The sequence below is a fragment of the Leuresthes tenuis genome, unplaced genomic scaffold (genome assembly GCF_036924035.1).
Source record: "Leuresthes tenuis unplaced genomic scaffold, fLeuTen1.0.hap1 SCAF_23, whole genome shotgun sequence".
Lineage (NCBI taxonomy): Eukaryota > Metazoa > Chordata > Actinopteri > Atheriniformes > Atherinopsidae > Leuresthes > Leuresthes tenuis.
This window is the reverse complement of record NW_027325377.1, coordinates 24923993-24950487: the sequence shown is the minus strand read 5'-3', so window position 1 is coordinate 24950487 and position 26495 is coordinate 24923993. Positions and strand designations below refer to the sequence as shown.

The following is a 26495-nucleotide window of genomic DNA, read 5'->3' as shown; positions in this document are numbered from 1 at the left end:
AGCCAGAAGATCACAGCCCTGTTCTGCAGGTATGATGTCATCCAGGCGCATCTCATGCAAACTGGGAGATTTAAAGTTGCTAAGCAGGTTAAAAAGAAAGATTTTATAGGACAGATTGTTTAAAGCGTGATGGTGGAGAGAAGAGGAGGCAGGAGGAAACTCCAGGAACCAAACTGTGAAAATAAAAGACGAAGCGAGGAGAATGAACCCTGAAGCTGAGGACCAAACGATTAAAGCAGCAAACTCAGAACACCGAGAACCCAGACAAGAAAAAGCTAAATCCACAGACCCGAGCAGGTCAGACTGTTGGCGACTTACAGATGTGTGCATCCTCACCAAATCACGTCTTTTCTGCCAGAATGAAGAAAGAATTCATGTGAGTTTGAGTTTGAGTCCAGCTTTAATGTCCTTTAATGTCCTTTAATGTCCTCTCAGTCCGTCTGTGCAGCCTCATCCTGGGCCGATGGGCCCCAACTGTCGTTTAACGGTCCCAACGGCGCTCGTGCACGCTCACGCTCGCTCGTGCACGCTCACACAGACGAGATTTATTGTGGCAGATGATTAGAAGCCATGCGGGGTTTTAAACGTGCCCCGCTTTTAAATATCAGGGCGCCTCTGTTGGAAGGCAGAGGTCGAAGGTCAGGGGATGGTTGTCATGACAACCGACAGGGACAGAGTCGGTTGGAAAGCTGTGTGTGTGTGTGGGGGGGTGTCACTGGTATTGAAGATGCTGCTAAATGGAAATGGAAGGAGGACATGTTTGAAATTCCAGCTTTTCTCAAGGACAGTTAACCGTGTCAGCAAAGCAAATCCAAACAGGAAGTGCGGCGTGTCGAGGGGGTGTGTGTGTGTGTTGGGGGGGGATGTGTGGGTGTGTGTGTGTGTGTGGGGGGGGGGGTAATTCCAGGAGCCGCGGGAGGGTTTTGTCTTGGGTTTTGATGTGTCCACTACAGGAAGTTACAGCTGCCGTTGCAGGAAATGATGACGCAGGGCAGGAAGCCTGCTGTATCGTAGCGGTCTGCTGTCCCCGTGCACGTCTCCGTGCACGTCCCCTCGGTGCAGCTCAGCGTGACCTGGAAAGTTTTCTGTCGACCTTCACCTTCACAGCTGAGAGACGGCCCGTAACTCAAGGTTTTATCTGTTAGTTTCAAACTAACAACAGCCTCGGTTTGTCGGTGAGAGCTGAAGGTTGCAGCCGCAGTGGATCACGGCACCAGGAGATCCTGAGACTTTTCAACCAACTTTATTCATAAAGCGCCTTTAAAACAGCAGATTTCAGCCAAAGAGTCGAACGCTAAAAGCCAAAAAAGCAAGAGGAGAACCAGACATGAGCCGAAGAACTCAAACAGGAAGTGAAGCAGCCTGGCGGCCTAAAGTCAGGTGATCAGGTGACATCAGCGACCGATGGCGAGCGTTCTTTTAACATCAGTTTGGTGAGCTCTGATTAGGAGGCTTAAACAAAATAACTTCCTTCTTCCAGTGAAAACCTTTTACATTTGTCACCTGGAGGCTTTTTAATGATGATAAAACCCAGAATAATGCAAGAGAAGAAGAGAAAGGAGGCGTTTAGCTCAAGTTCTCTGATTTGTTGTGGAAATGGTTTGAAACTGATTCAGTTTTCTTCTAAACGAATGAAACTTAATCCAAGTATTTGACATTCGCTGTAATCTTGACTTGCTGTTTGATGTAAAAGTGGTGATTTGATGGATTTTTGTCAGCTTTTTTGCATTAAAAAGCAGATTTAACTCCACTGAAATGTCGCCCTGGAGTAAAAATACGAATTCCACCATGAGAGCCGACCTGTACACATGAAGAAGAAGTGCTTAGAAAACATTACATGATACATGAGCCACCGCCTGGAGCTCACAGATACAGACAACCTTTATTAAATTCAGAGAAGAAGAGCTGCAAACCGCTTGCATGTGTCTCTGCTGCCTTTCCATACGCTGCTTTTAAGGCTTGACGTGTTGAATGTGTCGTTCTGGACTCTGTGATATTTGCAGCGAGGGTGTGTAGACGGCATTCCCAGACAGGCTTAGCTGGCTCTTATCACCAGCAAGTACCAAAGGTTCACTCGTTTCTGCTCCTGCTGTTCCTCCCTCTGGCCTCTCTGCTGCTGCTTACACGGCACAGCTTTCATCATCAGAACCTAAGTGCAAATTGTCTCGCAGCATAGTGCGACATGCTTTTTAATCTACTGATGGGGGTATTTTTGCATTCCACCTCTGTAACCCAACCGGTTACAATCAGGTCGTGACAGGTGGCTGAAGCGCCTGAAGTTTGACCTTTGTCTGGATTAGCTGCAGAAGCACAAAGTTAAAGTGTTTCTGAGTGTTTACACAGACCACACGACATTTAAAAAAGAGTTTTCCTCCATAAAACTTTATTTAAACACACAAAAAGGGACATGAAGTCTTTGAATGGACGCTGAAGCCTTTGGATGGACGCCGAAGCCTTTGGGTGGACGCTGAAGCCTTTGGATGGACGCTGAAGCTTTTGGGTGGACGCCGAAGCCTTTGGATGAGCTCTGAAGCCTTTGGGTGGACGCCGAAGCCTTTGGATGAGCGCTGAAGCCTTTGGATGGACGCTGAAGCCTTTGGGTGGACGCTGAAGCCTTTGGGTGGACGCTGAAGCCTTTGGATGAGCGCTGAAGTCTTTGAATGGACGCTGAAGCCTTTAGATGGACGCCGAAGCCTTTGGATGGACGCTGAAGCCTTTGGATGGACGCTGAAGCCTTTGGATGGACGTTGAAGCCTTTGGATGGACGCTGAAGCCTTTGGATGGACGCTGAAGCCTTTGGTTGAGCTCTGAAGCCTTTGGGTGGACGCTGAAGCCTTTGGGTGGACGCCGAAGCCTTTGGATGAGCGCTGAAGCCTTTGGATGGACGCTGAAGCCTTTGGGTGGACGCTGAAGCCTTTGGGTGGACGCTGAAGCCTTTGGATGAGCGCTGAAGTCTTTGAATGGACGCTGAAGCTTTTGGATGGACGCCGAAGCCTTTGGGTGGACGCCGAAGCCTTTGGATGGACGCTGAAGCCTTTGGATGGACGCTGAAGCCTTTGGGTGGACGCCGAAGCCTTTGGGTGGACGCCGAAGCCATTGGATGGACGCCGAAGCCTTTGGATGAGCGCTAAAGCCTTTGGATGAGCGCTAAAGCCTTTGGATGGACGCTGAAGCCTTTGGATGAGCTCTGAAGCCTTTGGATGGAAGCTGAAGCCTTTGGGTGGACGCTGAAGCCTTTGGATGGACGCTGAAGCCTTTGGGTGGACGCCGAAGCCTTTGGGTGGACAATGAAGCCTTTGGGTGGACGCTGAAGCCTTTGGATGAGCTCTGAAGCCTTTGGGTGGACAATGAAGCCTTTGGGTGGACGCTGAAGCCTTTGGATGGACGCTGAAGCCTTTGGATGGACGCTGAAGCCTTTGGGTGGACGCTGAAGCCTTTGGGTGGACGCTGAAGCCTTTGGGTGGAAGCTGAAGCCTTTGGATGAGCGCTAAAGCCTTTGGATGAGCTCTGAAGCCTTTGGGTGGACGCTGAAGCCTTTGGGTGGACGCTGAAGCCTTTGGGTGAAGTTTCGGGGCTTCATCAGCAGTAATGAGGGCGCTGTTCCGGTCTGTTGTGGTGAAGAGGGGGCTGAGCCGGAAGGAGAAGCTTTTAGTTTCACTCCCAGTTCACGGCAGAGCTGCAGTCGCACACACTTTCCCTGCTGGATGACCGCAGCACGATGCGTTCCTGCGTGTTTTCCCTTCCGAGGGCCTTGCAGAAGGTTAAGTGGTTACTTCTTGGAGGTGAAGCCCCAGACTCTGCATTCCCCGGTCGGGTGTGTTTTCAGAGGTCAGGTCATCCTTTGTTCTTCCGGACGTGTTTCCACTCACCTCAGACAGCTAAGCTTATCTCTACGTAAACAAAGACGGCACTTTCAACCAGACTGTTAAACAGCTCGTGTCTGAGGACCAAACCCGGCTTTGGCGTGCTTGTGCCGCCCTGTTGTTTGACTTGTGGCCTCTTGGTGAGATTCTGTCGTTTTCGGGGCTTTTGTCAGCACACATAAAGGTTTCTGTGAATGTGCTGCTGCTGCTTTTTGGGAGTAAACGCTGGAATAGACACGCAAACCTCGATAGAACCGCAGGTAGGTTTGTGCACATCCAGACTTTAGCGATGACATGTTGATGATGTGGCTTGGTTGTGGGCTGCAGGTCTAACGCGGTGTCTCTCTCTCTCACGGTGTCTCTCTCTCTCACGGTGTCTCTCTCCCAGGACGGGGGGAGTCTGGTGGACTCCAGTGGGGGTCTGCGTGTCCCGCTTTATACCGCCTGGCTGGAGCTCGATCAGAAGGAGGTAACCTCTGACCTCTAGCCTAGTCACTGGTGCTTTTCCCGCCTGGGTCTGTCTAGTGCCGTCTTTTAGATTTACAACCGTACATGCAGACACTCAAAGGCCACTCGGCCTGTTGGGTGTTAGTGATCGGAAAGTCTGGCTCTGGTGGAGTCTGGCAGACTGTGTGGTGTTGGCATGTTGGTTTGGCTGTAGAGGGTTTCTTCTGCCTCTTCTTCTCTGGTTCTTCGTGAAGTTGGGCTATCATGCGCCACTTTTGGCCCTGGTTCCCCAAAACCCTCACACATCACGACAGTTTCAGTACTGAAAGGTGCTCTTTTGCAATTAAAGCTGACAGATAGAAGAAGGAGCTGACCTGCACGGCTCTGAAAATAAGTTTCTCAGGTGGAAAGTGACGATGCTGAATCAGAAATGACTCCATTTTAAAGTTTAGATGTGAAATGTGATGAAGCAGGTGAGATTCACAGTATTTACGTCACTTTATGCTTCTCCAGTTTGTACATTCACACCCAAACCTAAACTTATTAAAGTCCAGAGAGACAGTCGGTTGAATTTTAGGGGAAAGAAGATCCCAAAGAAGTGTAGAAATGAAGCTCGAGGTGTGGAAACATGCAGCTTTGCAGTGAAGTGTTCCTCTGCTGCCTCTCCGTTTCATCCTTCTTCTCTCTGGTCATTTCCCCGCTGATGTCTCTCATCTCTGAGCTGATCCTGATCAGCTGTGGCTTTATTGGGCCACTTTACTCCCAAACTTTACTGATTTACAGCAACTTATTTCTTCTTGAAGCAGGAGTTTTGTTCTGACTCCAGGGAGAGGAGGAGCCTCAGGGTTGCAGCTCTGCTTTCTGCAGATGATGTGGTTCTGTTGACCTTCAGCTGCTCTGCAGCGGTTCAGCTGAGTATGAAGCAGCTCCTCCAGATCTGAGGCTGTGGTTCTGAACCTCCGGGTCGGGATGAGTCTCTGCCTCAGCTGGAGCAGTTTCAGCATCTCTGGACCTGGTTCTCAGTGATGGTGAGTTGGATCAGAGATGGACAGACGGATCGGGGCTTCGTCAGCAGTAATGAGGGCGCTGCTCCGGTCCGTTTGGTGAAGCTGAGCCGGAAGGAGAAGCTTTCAGGTTCCTGCTCCATCTTTGTTCCAACCCTCACCTGAGCTCACAGATCTGGGTTCTGACCCAAAGAATGAGGAGCTGGATACAAGCGGCTGAAATGAGTTTCCTTCAGAGGGGGGCGGGGCTCAGCCTGAGAGATAGGGGGAGGAGCTCCACCATCTGGTGGGAGGAGCTCCACCATCTGGGGGAGGAGCTCCACCATCCGGAGGGAGGAGCTCTACCATCTGGGGGAGGAGCTCCACCATCCGGAGGGAGGAGCTCTACCATCTGGTGGGAGGAGCTCCATCATCCGGTGGGAGGAGCTCCACCATCTGGGGGGAGGGGCTCCATCATCCCGAGGGAGGAGCTCCACCATCAGGGGGAGGAGCTCGGAGTCGAGCCGCTGCTCCTCCACATAGAAAAGAGTCAGCTGAGGTGGTTCCTCTGGTTAGTATGCCTCCTGGGAGGAGGCTCCGGGTCAGAACCAGAACTCACTGGAGGGATATTATATCCCATCTGACCTGGGAACACCTCAGGATCCTCCAGGAGGAGCTGGGGAGTGTTGTTTGGGTTTAACTCCTGGACCTGTTGGTTCTGACCCGACCTCAGATAAGAGGAAGTTGGCAGATGGACATTTTCTTGCTGTGGCTGCCAACATGTGTTGAAGTTCTCTAAATGATTCAGGTTAATCCCACGGTTCTGTGAAGTTTCTCAGATTAATTTAGCAAAATGAGTCATAAAATACCTGCAGCGTGTGATTTAACAAGCATCCATCAGAGGCTCATTCCTGATGTCAGGATGCAGGCGGGACTTTTCCAGAAAGGATACAGTTACTCTGACCTCACTCGGTGTGTCGGCCACACTTTTGTTTCGCCGTTTGAAACGTTGTTGCTACGCTGAGGGAAGCGTGGTGAGATGACGGGTTTGAACGCCAGCGTAAGGCCTCCAGGATCCGTGTGAGAGAAACTCACACTTCTAGGTTTACACGGCCAGAGGCCAGGTGAAGTCATGTGGACATGAAAGAAAAGGTGGGACATGACGGGGCAGAAAACCATCCCGAAGCACACAAACAGCAGGAAAACTCGTGTTTCACAGCCTGCTTAATGATTAAAGCAGGTTTGATCCCTAAAAGCAGTTCACGGCCCTCATCCCGTGAGATTCTCACCCCACACTCGGAGCAACAATGGCACTTCCTCAGGCGAAGGCAGATAAAGTCAAAGACTGTGCGCCCGCCTTCCTTTATGGTCAAAATGAACCGTGTGGCCGTCTGCAGCGCCGCTCGCTGCTTCCTGCATCAGGCACACCTTCACTCATCATGCCCCCTTAAACCTGCTCTGCACACATCCTGCCCTCAATAACTCTGAGGAAATACCATTTAGAGTAAGACTATAACCAGAGATCTGTCCAAAGCAACTCTAACCAGATGAGTGTGTGTGTGGTCCTCTGTCCTGCCTCCGCTGCGTGTTGCCATGGATGCAGCCGCCCCGTCGCCCCTGGAGACGACACCTCAGAGAGAGGGGAATCTTCAGCGGCCCCAAGACGAAAAAAGAGACTCCCGTGGGGCCCCTCAACGTTTGGACCAGTTCTACCACCCAGTTTATCTGCATTTTGAAGCAGTTTCAAAGCAACTTTAGGGAACAATTGGACCGGGGGGCTCTCTGTGCTCCGTGTTTGACCATCTGTGGCCGGCTCGATACGTTTCGCCTCCAAAAAACAGCCGTAATAGATGTAAAATCATACGAAATAGACTGGCTTTGTCTCTGTGTCCAGACTGGCGCTTAGAAATGAGAAAGAAACTAAATGCTGGCCTGGTTTTGCTCCTGAACTCGCAGCCAGTCTGGTTTCTTCGATGTTTTAAACTTAAAGTAACTTTAAAAAAAGATAATTAAACAGGACGTGTGCAACAAACTGACCTGTCAGCACAAGTGAAAGTAAGGCAACATGGATTATTTACCGTAAATCTGCTTAAACACGACCCTCCAACGTTATACTGGACGTACTTTGTTATCAATGACTTCTTTGTGGACATAAAAGAGCTTTTTGTGTTGCTTATCTGCATGGAAAAGCATTAAAAAGGCCCTCGTTTGTGCATGTAACTGCTTTAATGCTCTTTTATCACCGCAGTCATCATCACACTATCATTTTCAGAGGGTTTCTCTTTCCTTTTGTTCTGTTTCTCTTTAAAATATTCGACTGTTTTCTTCTTTTCCCGCCTGAGCCGCAGTCAGATCTGTTCACAGCACAGATTCAGAAAGCTCCAGATGAGAGTTGTGCGGGCAGATATTATCCGGAGGATTTTCTCCTTTTTACCCGTTTAATCTGATTTAGGAGGAATTTGATCTTTCTGCCACAGTAATACACTTATGTTGTCCACTTCTAACTTGTGTTTCTGGGCTGGAAACGACCCTTTCTCTGCTCTCTGCTCCAAGTTTGTTTTTCTTTGGTCTTTGCTGATTTTTTCTGCCCCTTTTGCCTTTAAAATCTGTTGCTTTTTCTATTTATTGTCTGATTATTATGATTTATTTTTACATTTTACATTACTATTATTACATTTTATTGTGTAATGTCTGTGGTTACCGTGGGAATGTTAGGAGGCGGGGCTTAGATGACATAATTACAGGTTATTGACATGTGGAGCCCCACGTCACCGTATTTAGAAAAGAAAATGATGCATTCTCAGTCTCTGTGAGTGGATAAAACTATAAAAAATACAATGTAGATGATGTAAAACTGTTGGTATCTTATACCCATGATGCATTGCTCCTTGGCTTTTGTTCCCTTTTAGGTTTCCTTTTACCTTCAGCTTTTAGGACGGTCCGAATGAGATTAGATATGAAAGAGAGCAAACAGCGGAGTTCTTCTTCCTGTTCGCCTCATGGAAAGTGTGAAAGCGGTTTGTTTTTGGGGAGAATTCGTGGAAACGAGGCGAGCTGCAGGGAGTGGCAGGAAAAACTACAATAAAACTCCCTGTGGGTTAGAAAGTATGCCCGGCCCGGAGCCCACCTGGGCCAGAACAGAAGACAGTGCATCCCTCTGTTGCCTGCCTGCCTGCCACTTTCTCTCTGCTGCTCCTTTCTGTTTTTTCCTCCTTTGTTTGCCCCACCGGTGTCTTATTACTCTAATCCTATTTGTGTGGGAGATAAACACGAACACACACACATTGTTTCCCTCTCCACGCTCTTCTTCTTCTTCTTCTTCTTCTTCTTCTTCTTTTCGTTGCTGTCTCACAAACCTGAACCCTAAATTCAGTTTCAGCTGAAGGAAAGGATTTTTGGAGCTGTGTTGACTTGCTGCCTGTCAGCCTTAAACCGCTCAGGTGCTTTTTTACCGTTGGAAGCATTTCTCTTGTGCAGGAAACGCTCCATCGAACTTCTCCTGTTGAGTAAAAAGCGATTTGGTGGCCTGATTTTCTCAGCTGAGCCACATTTTCTCTGATCAACATTGGCCGGTCCCGGGCCTTGATGAGGGGAATTAGCCTACTTTGTGATTATTAGCTGCGAGCTAACGCACAATGGCTTATTTAGTATTTAGTCCCAGGCCAAACGCGACCCGCTCACCGGCTGAAGTCAGTTTGAGGAGCGCTGATCCAGCCAACTTTCTCACACTGCACCAAAAGAAACAAAGAAAGAAACCAAGCATGAAACATTTCAACCAAACAGTGTAAAAAAAGGTCGTTTTGACTTTAACTCACATGTCATTTCCTGTGTTTCACAGCCCAACATCGGCCGTCTGGGCATCCCTGATGGACCCTCTGCAGAGAAAGTGGCAGTGGTTGCCGTGGACGACTGTGACATCTCCATGGCTGTTCGCTTTGGGAAGCAGATCGGGAACTACTCCTGCGCCGCCCAGGGCACTCAGACCGGCCAGAAGAAGTAAGAACTCTTCAGTTTTCCTCTCTTCAGGCCAGCCGTCGCCCCCGGAGACGCTCGTCAGGGAATTTGTTGCACCTTGGGGGCGACTTTAAGTCGTCTTCATTACACCTGACATAACTTAGGTTCTCAGTCCTCTCCTCATCTTTTAATCTCTGCGCTCATCCTGGAGCATTTCTGCTGCCAGACCTCCTTAAACAACCAGAAGCTCATCTCAGCTCAGGTTTTAGAGGACTTACCTCACACTAATCAGCCTTCAGGAGTCTGTCGGAGAGGCAGCGTGCTGAGGCACATTTACTCTCAGGAGGGGGGGGGGGGACTGAGGAGGATGCTTTGAATGTGTCATACTGGAATATATGCTGTTTTTACCAGATATTTAACCCTTTCACAGCCTCATTTTAACCATAAAAGTGCCACAAAATATCCGTTTTTTTTAATTTACTGGATGTTAAGAGTTTATTTGCAGCTTAAAATGAAGGAAAAATAGTTTTATTGAGTTAAAAACACCGTAGTTGTACATGAACGACAGATTTGGTCAGTTTAAAACAGGTTTACAATCACATTTTTTCGTCTAAATGTGCGAAAACAGGCCAAAAAATGTTTTTTCCCAGCTGGGTCCTCTGTGGCTGCACATCTTCATCCTCACACTTCTCTCATACAAAGATCAGAGCAAATGGCTCGAAATCTCACATGGAACATGGTTTCCATGTGCTAAAAGTCTCTAATCTTCGGCAGGTGTACGCCTTTGTCCCTTACTCCAGGTTTCTGGCTTCTTTCTTCAATCCGAGTGAAATTACCGTCAGAACCGTCGGATAGCACAAACCGTTGTGTAGTTACGGTCATGCAAACAGTGTTAAACTCTGTGTTTTAGGGTTTAATCGGTCCTTAGCCCGGTCCAACCATCATCCCCATCCCAAAAAAGACCACCGTCAGCAGCCTTAATGGCGTCCGACCCGAACCAGTTAGCAAACAGGAGCAGCAGCTCCATGTAACCCAGCAGAGAGGAGGCTCCGTCAGACCTCCACCTTCAGGTTTCTGGGTCTACACCTGGAGGACAAACAGCTGATAAAGCTGCTGGTGTCCTTCTGCAGGTGTTTCATTATTTTGTAGGTCTTAAATGCTCGGTTTTGGACTGCAGCAGAAGTGACACTAAAAGAAATCTGAAGGGTAAATCTGCTGATTTCTGTTCATTTATCAATCCTACGAGATTCTGATTGAGTTCTGCACGCTCCCTGCGGTGTTTGTGCACATCTTACACATTCAGTGGGTATTTTTGTGCAGAATTGCACCACATTAAGTCTCTTTAAGCCATTTAGTGTTTGATGTTGAGTGTTTTAGAGGCTCTGGGTGTAAGCAGCTTCCTACATGACTGAGTGTGTTATTAAACCTGATTTAGTCCCGCGGATCCAAGCAGGTCCTGCAGCCTTGTGAAAGCTCCAAACCTTTTACACAGTAACCTTATTTTCACAAATGTCATTCGTGCTCAGGCTTAACTCGGCCACTCTGGGGTAAAACTGGGGACATTGCTTACAAGCAATCCTGGATTTATTGACCTAATTAAACTCAGATGTGACCTCAGACTCGAAACATGGGTCATATCGTGTGTATCTATGAGCAAAAATAAGCTTAAAAGGAAGTTAAAGGTTTGGGTTTTACTCTGATTCGTGTCCTTTTCCTTCTGCAGGTCGCTGGACTTAACCGGACCGCTGCTGCTCGGTGGCGTTCCCAACCTACCCGAGGACTTCCCGGTCAGGAACAGAAACTTCGTGGGCTGCATGAGAAACCTGAGCATCGACAACAAACCTATCGACATGGCCAGCTTCATCGCCAACAACGGCACCACCGCAGGTGAGGATCTTCCTCAGGAGCCACATCGAAGTCATGGTCATGATGCGTCATCATCGTCTTCTGTGTTCAGGTTGTCCTGCAAAGAAGAACTTTTGCACCAGTGACGTGTGTCTAAACGGAGGAGTGTGCGTCAACAAGTGGAAGACGTATGGCTGCGACTGCCCCACGGGCTACGGCGGCAAAAACTGCGAACAAGGTGAGAAAACGCGTCCAGCTCTTCGGCGAGCGTCTGCACGGACACGTTCTGTTTACCTGCGACATGTGCGGCGAGCAGCCTTCCAGGAAGCCGTGCTGAGGAGATCAAATGGGATAAGGAGCGCGGCTGAGTCAGCGTTACTCATGCCGCGGTCACGGTGGAAAGCCTCGGCGAACGTGGCCTCGGGTTTGGAGTTTTACGACAGACTAAACTCCGGCTCTGACTCACTTATCAAAAACTTAGACTGAAAGAATTCAAGCTGATAAACGGCTTGTTTTACAGCACATTTACCTGTGTTTAGATTGCCAGGTAAATACGGAAAGCTAAGGTATTTCCACAAAGATCTTAACTCCTCTCGTGTTCTTCCGTGGTAAGCAGGGATCTTTGATGTCTTCCTTCAGGGCGAATTTCCAAACAATGTGTGAAGGTGTGAGCTCCCCTCCTCGCCCATTCGTCTATGAGACAGTGCCAGGCCCCAGTATCCAGTATCTGAACTGGGCTGGGATCACAGCATGCTGGGAGGAGGTTTTGGCCGCTCTGCTGCTTGTTGACACCTTTGGTCTGATGCTGAACACACACTGGAGCTACATAAGAAACAGGAGATTTGGTTTAGAGTATTTCACACCGCCAAAACCATCCAGGCTGGACGGGCATAAAAAGACACCCACCCGGCTTTTTTTTGTCTCCTGGGTCTGTTAGATCAGATCTCAGATGACAGATTGTTCTGAAAGAAGAATGAACAACAGGTTATGGGATAAATATAAGCCTATGATACCACGGAAAACATCTACATGCTATGACCGACCGTGGTTTGTGGAGTAGTTCTTAAGGCTGTGTCTCTGGAGGGATGTTGGCCAAGCTGTCAACACACCTCGTTAACCTGTTCAAGGTGTGACTGTCCCTCCTGAACTGTTCAGTTTATCGTACAAAGAGCTGTGTGAACCTCGGCGAGTCATGCAGAATGTGCCAGGATCATGATCTCAGTCTTGAATAAAATGGTAATCTAACAACTCTGAGGCTTAGAAATGCTAAAAAGGAGGTGGAATACTTTTACAGGATGTAGTTTAAAGCCACCTTCCAGAGTAAGTCCAGGTGTGTTTCCGTCTGTTACCTGTCATCAACACCTGGACACCTGCTGTGATTTAATGCAGGAACACAGACATAATGAAGCTGTTCCTGCAGTCAGAAACACTCCAGCTCTATATGTAGATACAGATAGTTACTGTATTGATCCCAGAGGGAAACAGTTTAGCAGTTAGATGTAAGTTAGCAGTTAGCTGTAAGTTAGCAGCAGATGCTAGCAAACAATGCTTTCTCGTCAACAGTAATGGACCAAGCCGGAGATTTGGGTTTCAGGTTGTCTGAGTTACAGAACGGAACCGTTCAACTAGAAAGCTTCAGCTAACAAAGTAATGTGGGAACAATAATGTTCATCTTTCAGAAAGGAACAGCAAGAAGTTGGTGTACGTCATCTTCCTTAGCTAAGCTGTTAGCGTTAGCTGTTAGCGTTAGCTGCTGCTAAAGGAAGAAATAAATCAATAAATAAACCATGAGGAGTTATTTCTCAGATGCTTCCATTTCCCTGCTCTGAAGTTCAGGCTCTGAGAGTTGGATCTGATCCTCTTTGTGGCTCAGTTCCTTCAGTCCAGCGTTGAACTGGACCAAGTTGTTAAAACAGTTGTTGGGGGATGCTATCAGGATGTCACAGAGCTGCTAGCATAGCATGGTAGTGCACTTTATGAGCTATTGCTTTGTTTAAAAAAGCTTATTTCTCAGCCTTTAAATGAACAGAGCAGAAATAAAAACAATTTAAGAGGTTAAAGCTACCAGTTTCTGTAAATAATTCATTATATTTTTCAACATTTATATGAGTTAATGCCTCCTGAAGATGCTGATGTGATGTGCATCGCTGCAGGCTTGAAAGGTAAAAGCCTGCATGTCACATCAGGACATGAGTTATGAGATGCTTTCTCATGACTAGGGAGTGGCTGTTTTTGTCTGTTGGTCGATTTTTTTTATTATTTTTTTATTTTTTTACTTCATGGACATACTAAGCTTTAGTAAAGTACAGCCTAAACCCACTATCGTTGAACAAATATGTGTTCAGGCTCTTAATTACAGATTGTATCTGAGTAAATTTGTAAATGCTTTGGTTGGAAAAACGTGCCCCAGGGAGCAGGGAACATTTAGAGTTAATGCTGTGGATTATACAGAGAAAAACACCGACGGGATGAACCTTTACAGACAGAAACTGGATGTTTGACTGGATATTTTCTGCAGAGTTCTGATCCGTCTCTTGGATTGTTTAACCAAACGTTTCTCGAGTTTTGACCCGTTTTCTTTCTCCTGTCTTGTGTAATTGCAGAGATGCCCTCTCCTCAGTTCTTTGACGGCCAGGCCTTGGTGTCCTGGAGCGAGCCGGACATTACGGTTGCAGTTCCCTGGTACATGGGCCTCATGTTCCGGACCAGGCAGCCTGCTGGGACCCTGATGCAGGTCAATGCTGGACCCTCCTCTTCGATCAACCTCATGGTGAGATCCTCGTCTCAGCGTGGCAAACACTCTTTGGTCAGAAAGACTAACCCGAGGCTGCAGTTTGATGAGATTTCGTGTTTTCTCGCCCTCAGGTGAGCGAACAACAGGTCCATATGGAAGTACTGCTGCGGCAGCAGCTGTTGGCGTCGCTGAGTTTCCCACAAGTTCGTGTCAATGACGGCGAGTGGCACCACTTGCTGGTGGAACTGAAAAGCATCAAAGATGGCAAAGACATCAAATACATGGCTGCCGTGTCTCTGGATTACGGCATGTACCAGGTACAGGAGGCGCGATTTGGGCTCGAAAAGTTCAGATTTACTGGGGAAAACGTTCAAACTTTAAACCGTGTTTTCAAGCAGAAGTCGGTGGAGATCGGGAATGACCTCCCAGGTCTGAAGCTGCGGACTCTTCACGTCGGGGGTCTTCCAGGAGAGGGAAACCGCGTCACCAAAGGATTTGTTGGCTGCATACAGGTGGGCGTGTTGGATGTTACTCGTGTCTGTAACGGGTCCCCGAGCGCTATGGCGTAACCACGCATTCTTTGGGGGGTCGTGCCCCCCCCAACATTGAGAAAATACCAACCCCCCCCCCCCCCCCCCAATATACAGAAGAAAATATGTAAAATGCATGTTCTCCTTTTATGAACCCTGTCAAGGGATCGGTCTCTTGTTAGGTCTTATTTATTTTCAACTTATTTCCGTGTGTTGCCGTGGTAACGGCTGCGCCGCGGTCGCCGTTGTTGATGCTAACACTCTAGCCAATGAGAGTGACCCACCGGGCGCGCCGCCGTCTCAGCAGCGGCTCTCCTTATCTTTACGTTGGACTTCTACTTTTGACGGAGCAGATTGTACCAGAACAGGAAATCCAACACAGAATCAACAAAATAAACTTCCGCCCCCTTTCAAAATAAAACAACTTAAAACAAAAATAACATTAGACAATTAGACTTTTCATTGTTAATGCACATTTTGAGACATTGACACAATAGAAATGAACCTGGACTTAAAGGTCCTCGGCACATTTTTTGTTAAAGGAAAAGTCTGTAATTTGTTACATCATTAGTTGTCCTTATTAAAATATTTCCATAAACATGCTTTGGGTATTTGGTCGTTTTCCATTGGAAGCTGTCTTATTTGCTACAGAACTACTGGAAGAGCATAATTGTAATTGGTAGGTGTGTTTAAGGTCAGTAAACAGGAAGCAACTAACCAAAACAAAGTGGGGGGGCAGTCACTGTCTCGGAGAAATTACACTATTCCTTTAGATGTGAATTTACATGGTCAATGTAGTCCTCTAAACTATGTTCTAAATGTCCAAGTTTTCATATAGAAATAAAGAATTGTAGATAATGCACTCAACAGTTTTGTTTTTCTTGGACCCCCCCAATGTCTAAACCATGGTTACGCCCTTGCCCGAGCGTCTTCCTCATCAGTGTGTGCTCTCTCATCAGGGCGTGCGAATGGGCGAGACGTCGACCAACGTGGCCAACGTGAACATGGCTCAGGGCCTGAAGATCCGCGTGGAGGACGGCTGCGACCTGGCCGACCCCTGCGACTCCAACATCTGCCCCGAGAACAGCCACTGCAGCGACGACTGGAGCACACACACCTGCATCTGCGACCCAGGTGACGCACGCACACACGAACGCGCTCTGCACGCGCTCGGTTCACTCGGCACAATTTGGGCGTGACTTCTTCTTCGCTGTCTGCCTGGCAGGTTACTTTGGGAAGGAGTGTGTGGACGCGTGTCAGCTCAATCCGTGCGAACACGTTTCCACGTGTGTTCGCAAGCCAAGCTCCTCCCACGGATACACCTGCGAATGCGGGCAGAACTACTACGGCCAGTACTGTGAAAACAAGTGAGCTGTCTCCCACTTTACTGACGTTAAAACGTTGCTCAGAAATGAAACGGAACCAAGGTTTGTAGCTCTGTAATCGGAGCTTGAAAGAGAAAGATCAGAACAGCGGTTGAGGGGAAATAGCCCCCCATGACACGCATCACTTCCTGTCTAAAGCAGGATGTCGGAGTTCCCCTCGATGCATGACTGATCCTCCAAAGGTGTTTGGTCTTTGCGGCCCTCATACTGCCACATGTCCCCTATCAGATGGCTCAGCATCGTGGTGTTTCTGAAGTGCAGAGGAAGTTTATTCTGGAGATAAACTGAGCAGATAATCAGCTGTTTACAAAGCTTTTTAACCCTTACTGTGGCTGTGGTTCATGACAGGGTGGAGAAGCCATGTCCTCAGGGCTGGTGGGGCAGTCCCATGTGTGGGCCCTGCAACTGTGACACAAGCAGAGGATTTCATAAGGACTGCAACAAAACCACGGGAGAGTGCCGCTGCAAGGTGAGTGCTGGACCAAGTTGTTAAAACAGTTGTTGGGGGATGCTATCAGGATGTCACAGAGCTGCTAGCATAGCATGGTAGTGCACTTTATGAGCTATTGCTTTGTTTAAAAAAGCTTATTTCTCAGCCTTTAAATGAACAGAGCAGAAATAAAAACAATTTAAGAGGTTAAAGCTACCAGTTTCTGTAAATAATTCATTATATTTTTCAACATTTATATGAGTTAATGCCTCCTGAAGATGCTGATGTGATGTGCATCGCTGCAGGCTTGAAAGGTAAAAGCCTGCATGTCACATCAGGACATACTGAGTAGGTTGAAAGTGTCAAAATATGGTGCATGTGAATGCCAGGAAGCCGGTTTTCCCCGCAGAACACGATAAGTGTTCCTCACTTTAGCTGTCAGCGATACGAACCCGTCGAGACCTCAGGCGACATAGACACACAGAACCTTTGATATCCAGATGTTGCAGCTGGTCCTTCTGGGTTCATGTTATGGCTGGTTCTCTATCAGTGGAAAGTTTTCTTCTTTACCTCCCAGGTGTTTTTATTTAATGAGCCGCCCCCTTTTCAGCAGCTTTTCAGATGAGACTGCGTGAAACATCTTGTTTTCTGGGTCATTTTTACCCAGAAAGCAACAAGAATGAATGTTTTTCTCCTGTGAATGTGTTAAAAAGTGAACAAACCCTGATGCAGATGTTCGTCTGTTTGGGATTTAATCATCGTTGCTCGCTGTTCAGGACAGATACTTTCTTTGAGAATTGATTGTCAAGTCATCTGGTTCCTGCAGGACAACCACTTTCGACCGGAGGGCGAGGACACCTGCTACCCCTGTGAGTGTTTCTCCGTCGGCTCGGAGACTCGAACCTGCGACCCCGTCACCGGGCAGTGCCCCTGCAAGGGAGGGGTCATTGGTCGCCAGTGTAACCGCTGTGATTCCCCCTTTGCTGAGGTCACACCCACCGGATGTGAAGGTATGTAAATGAAGAATGTAGAAAATACTGGTGGCTTCCAGGTGTGTTTCTCTGCTTCATCGGTGCAGCGATGAGAGTCTGAAGCTGTTCAACATGAGGAGAGAAGCTGGAAAACCAGAATAAAGCATCAGAGACATGAGTCAAAACTCAGGATCACCAGCATCAGCTGTCTGGAAGATCATGAAGAAGAAAGAATGCTCTGGTAGGCCGAGGAAGACAGAAGAATCCTCACTGTGGGAAAGAAACATCCTCAAAGGCCCGTCCAACGGATCAGAACCATCTTCAGGAGGCAGGTGTGTCTCTGTCAGAGACGACTGTCCACAGAAGACTTCATGAACAGAAGCACAGAGGCTACACTGCTACATGCTAACCGCTAGTTAGCCACTGCTACATGCTAACCGCTAGTTAGCCACAGAAACAGGATGGACACGTCACAGTTTGGCAAAAAGTCCTTAAAGGAGCTGCAGAGTTCTGGGAAAAGGTGTTCTGGACAGACCGGACCCAGATGAACCTGCATCAGAGTGATGGCAGGAAGAAAGTGTGGAGACCAACAGGAACCAAGATCCACAGCATAGCAGCTGCTCTGCTGAACACGGTGGGGGGGGGGTGTGATGGCGTGGGCATGTCTGGCTGCAACAGGTTCTGGTGCCACAGGTTCTGCTGCCACAGGTTCAGCTGCCACAGGTTCTGCTGCCACAGGTTCTGCTGCCACAGGTTCTGGCTGCCACAGGTTCTGCTGCCACAGGTTCTGCTGCCACAGGTTCTGGCTGCCACAGGTTCTGCTGCCACAGGTTCTGCTCACTTATCTTCACTGATGATGGAGCTGCTCCATCAACTCTGAGCTGGATAGAAACATCTGATCTGCTCCAGTTCCAGTAAAAGCCTCCAAAGCTTCATCCTGCAACAAGAGAATGATCCAAACATCCTGCTGAGCAGCACCAGAGTTTCTCAGAGCTGAAACATGGCCGAGCCCGTCAGCTGGTTCAGATCCAGCTGAGCTTCTATCTGCTGAAGGAGAGACTTAAAGGGACAAACTGAGGGCTGAACATGGCTGCTTTAATGCAGCCTCCATCACTCTGTCCCACACACTATGGAGGACTCAGAGTTTAGATGATTTTAATGAATTAAAGGGATGATGATTAGAAATATAATATCTAAAGTGGGATGTATTGTTTATCCGAATGTTCCGGGTTCACAAACTTGGCCTGGATGAATCGCCGAAGTGTCAGAAGAAAACAAACGCTGTCGCTCACATCCGCTGGTGCTGCAGTTGAGCTAACTCCGCATCTTTGTCACCAGCCAGTCAAGCAGAAGAGGCGAGTCTGGCTGGTTAGCTAAGTTGGCAGCAGCACTGCACACACACAATGATGAAAGACAAAGCGACTGTCAGAGTGCTGCTTACTGTTTGACCCGACATGAAGCTCCTCGGAGCCCGAGAACGTGTTCAGACTTTGAATAGATGCAGAATCCTCAGCAAAGTTTGTCCGAAGTGTTTATTTGTATCTGTTTTTGTCCGTTTAAATGATAGATTCAAACAGATTGTGATGCAGGGGAGGAGTGAGGTTATTTGGTTTTGTTCCGCAGGTCACTGAGATGTGACCCCCCCCCACAGCTGGTAAACTTACAGCTGTTTCCCTTTTTTAGACCAAATAACCCTAAAAAAGCCACTAAACTCAGACTGAATAAATCCAGAACGAGGAGCTTTAGTGTGACTGTCATGGTTCATGAAACAGTGGATCACAGAGAGCTCCTGTTGCCAGGAATCCACATATTCAACCCCCCGCATTCGGTGGGATTTCCCAAAGAATAAGGAGCCACAAAAAAGTCAGCAAGCATGCAGGTTCCAACCTGGTTCGCCCTGGACTCAGATCTGCTGAAATGAGTTATGTGTCACAGGTTGTGCAACAACAGGATTCATTTGGCTTCGTGCTTCTGTGTGCTTCTTCAGCCAAAGCACACATCTTTCTGGTTCAAGTTTCAGTGCTTTAGCTCCAGTTCGTGGTTTTAAACGGCTGTTTTCTCCCCACAGTGAAGTATGAAGGCTGTCCCAAGGCGTTCGATGCCGGTATCTGGTGGCCCAGGACCAAATTCGGACGTCCTGCGGCCAAGAACTGTCCCAAAGGATCCATCGGTGAGTAGCTTTGTCTTCAAGTCACTTTCAGTGATGCAATACAGTGAGTCAAAAGGCTTAAAGGCAACCAGCCGGCAACAAAAGAAGAAAATAAAGAGCGTCTTTAATCTAATGTGTGACAGAAGAAGAGTTCCATTTCATTACAATCAGCCTCAAATGTGGAGACACCGTCACCTCACATCTTCTTCCCAGCGGGCCTTAAAGGGGAACTCCGGTGTTTTTAAACCTTATTTCCTGCATGAAATACGTTCATCTACTCACAGAGAACAGTTTGGTGAAAGTCGGCGTCCTTCAGAAGATATTTAGATAACTGGAGATCCATATAACGGAGTGAACGGGGCTTAGAGGATGCAGCCTCTAAATAAGGCATCATCTGTCTTTATTTCACCAATACTTTAAGAAGAATGAATGAATGAACGTGTGCTATAGCTCTGTTAGCTCATAGCTGCTGTTATGTGGCTACTTGCAGCTATAGGAGAGCTAACGGAGGGATTTCTACACAGGCACTCTACTGGGACCACTTCATCCACACGCCCCCCTGCAGCACAGTTTATTCACTCCGTGCTCTGTGACAGTCGGCTAACTTCACACGGAGTTTGCTGCTGATAGTTTTGTGCAACATGGCAGGATATTTATCAGATTTTGACAACGTGAACGACGACTTTGAGTAAGATGGACGTTCTTACCGGAGTGAATGAGTGTGTAGAAAGCCCTCTATAAGCCCCCCCGATAGCCACCAATAACAACAACACAGCAGCTATGAGCTAACAGAGCTATAGCACACGTTCATTCATTCATTCTTCTTAAAGTATTGGTGAAATAAAGACAGATAATGCCTTATTTAGAGGCTGCATCCTCTAAGCCCCGTTCACTCCGTTATATGGATCTCCAGTTATCTAAATATCTTCTGAAGGACGCCGACTTTCACCAAACTGTTCTCAGTGAGTAGATGGACGTATTTCAGGCCAGAAATAAGGTTTAAAAATGCCGGAGTTCCCCTTTAAAAGAGAGACATAGATGGAGAAAAGGCTGCAGATATCTGAAGAAATGCGTTGAAAGGATGCAGAAACGTTGTTTGTGCAAATGTGCTGATCCCAAGGTTTGAGCACAAACTCGAGGCTCTGAAACACCCGACCGGGTCACAGATGGGTTTGATTCAGGCGTCTGTGTGAAGCGAAGCTCGCTGGTTTATCGTTTAACAGACAAAACCAGCGAGACTCTGACCTTTTCTTTCAAAAGATTTTATTTGACAAAGAAAACAAACTGAAGAAAGTGGCAGAAAGTTCAGTTATTGTGAAACAGCGAACAGCTAAGCTGAGTTAATGTACTTTAAGGCACATAAACACACTCACTGAAGCTTAAAAAACACAGCAGAGCAGCTCTCTCATTGGTCCGTGAATCCAGCAGAGATTTCAAACTGCTGGAACAGAGGCAGGTATTCCCAGAGCTGACTGTAGCCCTCCTCCTCTTAAAGTCGAATAAAGCAGAGTTCACTGATCTCTTCCCATAAAAACACTGTTTCTTTCCTGGTTACCACCCCCCCTTGGTTACTGCAGTCACCATGGCGACCCCTTTGTTGTGTCCCAGGGCTCCTGGGGGGACGGGTCCCTCTTTCAGCGCCCTCTGGCTGCCGTTTCCTCCTGAGGAGACACGTTTAAAGATGTGAAAGCTTGAAGCTCAGATTTAGATCAGATGGAGGCTCGTGTTTCTTATCCCTAAAGACACGAGAAGTGACGAATAAAAGTGACTTTAAACCACAGAACGGGTTTGGATGAATGCTTTTCCGGCTCAGAATGTAAACTGTGTCGTATTGTGCTGCCTCCCGACGGTCTGTTTGACTTATTTTCTGTTTTGTTGGGTTTTTCAGGTACCGCCATCCGTCACTGCAGTGATGAGAAGGGCTGGCTGTCGCCTGAGCTCTTCAACTGCACCGCCGACACCTTCTCTCATCTGAAGAAACTGGTGGGTGTCACAGTTCAGCTCAGACAACCAACACCAGAGGGAGCAGAGGTGCATCATGGGAGCTCCCCCAGCAGGCTGGGCCTATAGCAGCAGAACTATGGGATGTTTCAGGCTCACCTGAGCCATCCCTAACTATAAGCTTTATCAGAAAGGAAAGTTTCAGCCTGATCTTAAAGGTAGAGAGGGTGTCTGCTTCCTTAAGCCAAACTGGCAGCTGGTTCCACAGAGAGGGGCCTGATAACTGAAGGCTCTGCCTCCTATTCTGCTTTTAGGGGCCTGATAACTGAAGGCTCTGCCTCCCATTCTGCTTTTAGGGGCCTGATAACTGAAGGCTCTGCCTCCCATTCTGCTTTTAGAAACTCTGGGAACCACAAGGAAACCTGCAGCCTGAGAGCAAAGTGCTCTGTTAGGAAAATATCCAACTGTAAGATCTTTAAGATGTGATGGAGCTCGGTCATTAAGAGCTTTATATGTGAGAAGAAGAATCTTAGATTCTCTGGCTGCAGCATTTTGGATTTCAGAGTTTTTCAGAGAATTACAGTCATAACAGATGCATGGAGCAGTTTCTCTGCATCACTCTGAGACAGGAAGTTCCTGATTTTAACTATATTACGAAGGTGAAAGAAGGCAGAAACCCGTTTTAGAGGACAGATCCTGGTTCTTCCCTCTCAGGTGTCCTGCATTTGACCCGTTTCAGCCTCTTTGTGAGCCGTAGTAGTTCTTGTGCGTCACAGATTGTGATTTCTCCTCCGTGCTTTGGTAGATTTAACAAAGTATTTCACCTATTGTGTTTGAAATCTAATACTCGAGGCTTAAACTTCTCAAAGTCTCCATAATCCCAGGATTGCCCGGTTTCTGCTCTTTGCCTTGACCCGCTTATTCTCCTTCTCTTTTCATCCCTCAACCCAGAACGAGGACCTGCATCGAAACACTTCTCGGATGGACAGCGAACACTCCAAGGCCATCGTGCGGTTGCTCCACGGCGCCACAAATAACACGCCGCACTACTTTGGCAACGACATGAAGACGGCGGCGCAGCTGCTGAACCTCGTGCTGCAGTTTGAGAGCCGGCAGGCGGGGTTCGATCTCACCGCCATGAAGGACGCAGAGTTCAACGAGGTAGAGGAGAAACGGGTCGTTCTGGGTGTTTTTCCTGTGGATTTTCACTCATGTTCCCTGTGTGTGTGTTCCTGGGAGCTCTGGTGACACACCGCCCCCTGCTGGTGGATTAGAGAAACACATATTCACCACTTCCACAGTTTCTGATGCATGGTTTCTAAACTCTTGACGTTACTCTGACAGTGCTCGTTTTTGGACGTTTCTTCCAGAATTTGGTGCGAGCGGGCAGCGCCATCCTGGATCCGGACACCAAGAAGCACTGGGAGCAGATCCAGAAGACGGAGGGCGGCACTGCTCACCTGCTCCGAAACTTCGAGGAGTACGCCAACACGCTGGCACAAAACGTCAGGAAGACCTACCTGAAACCGTTCACCATCGTCACCGACAACATGAGTGAGTGGAGCGTCCAGCAGGTGGTGAATAAAGTCTGAATAAAGCTTATCTTTTCCCTCTTGTCTCCTCCTCGCCGTTCCTTTCCCGCTCGTCTGTTCCACAGTTTTAACCGTGGACTACCTGGATGTGTCTGACCCAGAGAGGGCAACGTTACCGCGATTCCAGGACATCCAGGAGCCTGTCGCCAAGGAGCTCCGGTCCTCCGTCCACTTCCCACAGTTTAACCTGCGCGATCAGGTCCAGAACGGTGAGAACGCCGGCCTCAGATACCACCTGAACACCTGAGAGAGACCGTTTAAAAGTCTCAAAGAGGCTCATCGCTAACACATGTAACAGAGAGAAAGTGCAGCTTGGATCACATGAATAAATAACTCTCTGGCATCTGGTGAGATACGAGCACCCAGAGTAAATACATTTAAACAACGATTGGGTCACAAACAGCCGACTCCAAGTTAAAATAACTCTGTTGCAGTGGCTGTAACCCCCATCAGGAGGTTCTGATGCGAGGTGCTGGGGGAAAGGAAAGTTTCAGCCTGATCTTAAAGGTAGAGAGGGTGTCTGCTTCCTGAAGCCAAACTGGCAGCTGGTTCCACAGAGAGGGGCCTGATAACTGAAGGCTCTGCCTCCCATTCTGCTTTTAGGGGCCTGATAACTGAAGGCTCTGCCTCCCATTCTGCTTTTAGGGGCCTGATAACTGAAGGCTCTGCCTCCCATTCTGCTTTTAGGGGCCTGATAACTGAAGGCTCTGCCTCCCATTCTGCTTTTAGGGGCCTGATAACTGAAGGCTATGCCTCCCATTCTGCTTTTAGGGGCCTGATAACTGAAGGCTCTGCCTCCCATTCTGCTTTTAGGGGCCTGATAACTGAAGGCTCTGCCTCCCATTCTGCTTCTAGGGGCCTGATAACTGAAGGCTCTGCCTCCCATTCTGCTTCTAGGGGCCTGATAACTGAAGGCTCTGCCTCCCATTCTGCTTTTAGGGGCCTGATAACTGAAGGCTCTGCCTCCCATTCTGCTTTTAGAAACTCTGGGAACCACAAGGAAACCTGCAGCCTGAGAGCAAAGTGCTCTGTTGGGGAAATATCCAACTGTAAGATCTTTAAGATGTGATGGAGCTCGGTCATTAAGAGCTTTATATGTGAGGAGAAGAATCTTAGATTCTCTGGCTGCAGCATTTTGGATTTCAGAGTTTTTCAGAGAATTACAGTCGTAACAGATGCATGGAGCAGTTTCTCTGCATCACTCTGAGACAGGAAGTTCTCAGGTCCTGGATGAACTTATGATGAATCTGTGTGTAAATGTCTCCTGGACCCGTTCTGTGTCCCTCATTGGACAATAATGCTGCTGTCTGTGCCTCGTTCTGCACTGTAATGGCAGATTGGGTTTGAACTCCACCTTCTCCCCGTCTCTCACAGCAGAACCCACCGCCGCCCCTCCGACCCAAACCGCCGCCCCCCAGGAGGAGGAGCTCACGGCGTCCGACAGGAGGCGCCGCCACCTGGAGCCACCTGCCCCTCTGCCCGTCGCCGTGGTTATCGTCTACAAGTCCCTGGGGCAGCTCCTCCCGGAGAGATATGACCCCGACCGCCGGAGTCTGAGGTAAAAACGTTGACTCTAAACTCCATAAAACTGCATCACATGAACGGACACCAGGACGAATTGGCTGAATGTTTGTCTGTGTTCAGGCTCCCCAACCGTCCAGTTATCAACACCGCCATCGTGAGCGCCACCATCCACAGCGAAGGCCCGCCCCTTCCTCCTACTCTGGACCCCCCGCTGGCGTTGGACTACACCCTGCTGGAGACGGAGGAGCGGACGAAGCCCGTCTGCGTGTTCTGGGATCACTCCATCCCGTGAGTGTTCAGGTTCTGCAGGATGATAATGTTTCTGTTTCTGTATTTATCAGACGCTTTTATCCAAAGCGACTTACAAATGAAGATATAACAGCTTTATAAAAAGCTAACAATAAGCTACATAGAAGGAACCCAGGAGTCCGACTCTGTCAGAGGGGACAGAGTAGAGATAGGGTGCAGGCATAGAAGGAAGTGCAGAAAGATAAAGTGCAGAGATAGAGGGGGGAGGGAAGTACAAGGTAAGTGCTGGGATAGGAGATGCTCTCTGAAGAGCTGGGTTTTCAGGAGCTTCTTGAAGATAGACAGGGACGCCCCTGTTCTGGTAGCGCTCGGTAGGTCATTCCACCATCGTGGGACGACACATGAACAGAGTTTGGATTGTCTTAGGCGTGGTGTAGGAGCTGCTAGACGACAATCCTGGGACCAACGGAGGGACCCAGTTGGGACAGAAGCCTTTGCAAGAGCATTCAAGTAGATGGAGCCGTTCCATTAAGCTCTTTGTAGCTAACATCAGGGACTTGGATCTGATGCAGGCGGCTAAGGGCAGCCAGAGGAGCTCAATGAACAGAGGGGGGACGTGTTCTTTTAGGCTGATCCAAGACCAGACGCACCGCCGCGTTCTGGACCATCTGCAGAGGTTTCACAGGCTGGAGACCAGTTAGGAAACCAGTTAGGAGACCAGTTAGGAGACCAGTTAGGAGACCAGTTAGGAGACCAGTTAGGAAACCAGTTAGGAAACCAGTTAGGAGACCAGTTAGGAAACCAGTTAGGAAACCAGTTAGGAAACCAGTTAGGAAACCAGTTAGGAGACCAGTTAGGAGAGCGTTGCAGGAGTCAAGGTGGGAGATGACAGAAGCCTTTGCAGGAGCATTCAAGTAGATGGAGCCGTTCCATTAAGCTCTTTGTAGCTAACATCAGGGACTTGAACCTGATGCAGGCGGCTAAGGGCAGCCAGAGGAGCTCAAGTTCATAATGAAACAGGTGAATGATTTCTGTTTGGGTGTTTAGGATCGGGGGCACGGGCGGCTGGTCCTCCAAAGGCTGCGAGGTGCTCAACAGGAACAGCAGCCACATCAGCTGTCAGTGCAACCACATGACCAGCTTCGCTGTGCTGATGGACGTGTCCAAGAGAGAGGTACGTCTCATTCTCAGCTCTCACTCTTGTTGCTGCTTCCTGACTCTAACTTTGGGCGTCCCCCCCGCAGCACGGCGACGTCCTGCCCCTGAAGATCGTGACGTACACCACGGTGTCGGCGTCCCTGTTCCTCCTCCTCCTCACCTTCATCCTGCTGTGCGTCCTGCACCGGCTCCGCTCCAACCTCCACTCCATCCACAGGAACCTGGTGGCGACGCTCTTCTTCTCCGAGCTCGTCTTCCTGCTCGGCATCAATCAGACCGACAACATGGTCAGTGTGTGCTCAGACAGCTGGTCTGTCCCAAGCCCGATCCGGTCCGACTTTATGGATAAACCACCTTAGAAACAACCAAAACGAAGTCATTAAAAGACATAAAACATGTGTAGAAATTGCTTCCTAAAATGGAGGTAAATACAAATAGAGTCTGAAGGTGTAGCAGAACATTGAGGGATTTAAGATGTGTGTGCAGCCAGTGGAGTAAGACATGGAGTCCATGACAGCCGAGTCGTGAGAAAGGAAAATCACTGCCCTGATCTGGTTCTGGAGATTAAGATCAGCATCATTTTAACCCCAGTATTTGTGATGGTTGAGCTGATTTTCTGGGCCAAAGAACACAGATCTACGGGTCGAGCCTCTGAAAACCATCACTTCTGTCTTTTCTTCTTTAGAATTCATAAAGTCAAGACCCACGCAGGCCTTTATGTCGTCACAACGCTTAAGGAA

General features: G+C 48.4%; 1 protein-coding gene across 2 annotated transcripts in view; it reads left to right on the top strand.

The window, feature by feature from the left end:
- The window catches only part of celsr1a (cadherin EGF LAG seven-pass G-type receptor 1a), a 99963-nt gene that overhangs the window by 54431 nt on the left and 19037 nt on the right, over positions 1-26495 (top strand). Inside the window, exons 7-26 of one of the 2 annotated variants that reach the window (XM_072377091.1) lie at positions 4252-4332; positions 9132-9289; positions 10971-11134; positions 11205-11330; positions 13696-13862; positions 13958-14143; positions 14225-14338; positions 15316-15490; positions 15582-15723; positions 16090-16210; positions 16998-17181; positions 19211-19312; positions 21180-21274; positions 22184-22393; positions 22603-22786; positions 22890-23033; positions 24199-24382; positions 24469-24636; positions 25645-25771; positions 25842-26042. In XM_072377091.1, coding sequence (XP_072233192.1) covers positions 4252-4332; positions 9132-9289; positions 10971-11134; positions 11205-11330; positions 13696-13862; positions 13958-14143; positions 14225-14338; positions 15316-15490; positions 15582-15723; positions 16090-16210; positions 16998-17181; positions 19211-19312; positions 21180-21274; positions 22184-22393; positions 22603-22786; positions 22890-23033; positions 24199-24382; positions 24469-24636; positions 25645-25771; positions 25842-26042 — 3033 coding nt within the window. The remainder of the gene's footprint in view (positions 1-4251; positions 4333-9131; positions 9290-10970; positions 11135-11204; positions 11331-13695; positions 13863-13957; positions 14144-14224; positions 14339-15315; positions 15491-15581; positions 15724-16089; positions 16211-16997; positions 17182-19210; positions 19313-21179; positions 21275-22183; positions 22394-22602; positions 22787-22889; positions 23034-24198; positions 24383-24468; positions 24637-25644; positions 25772-25841; positions 26043-26495) is intronic. The other variant, XM_072377092.1, reaches the window with a different exon arrangement.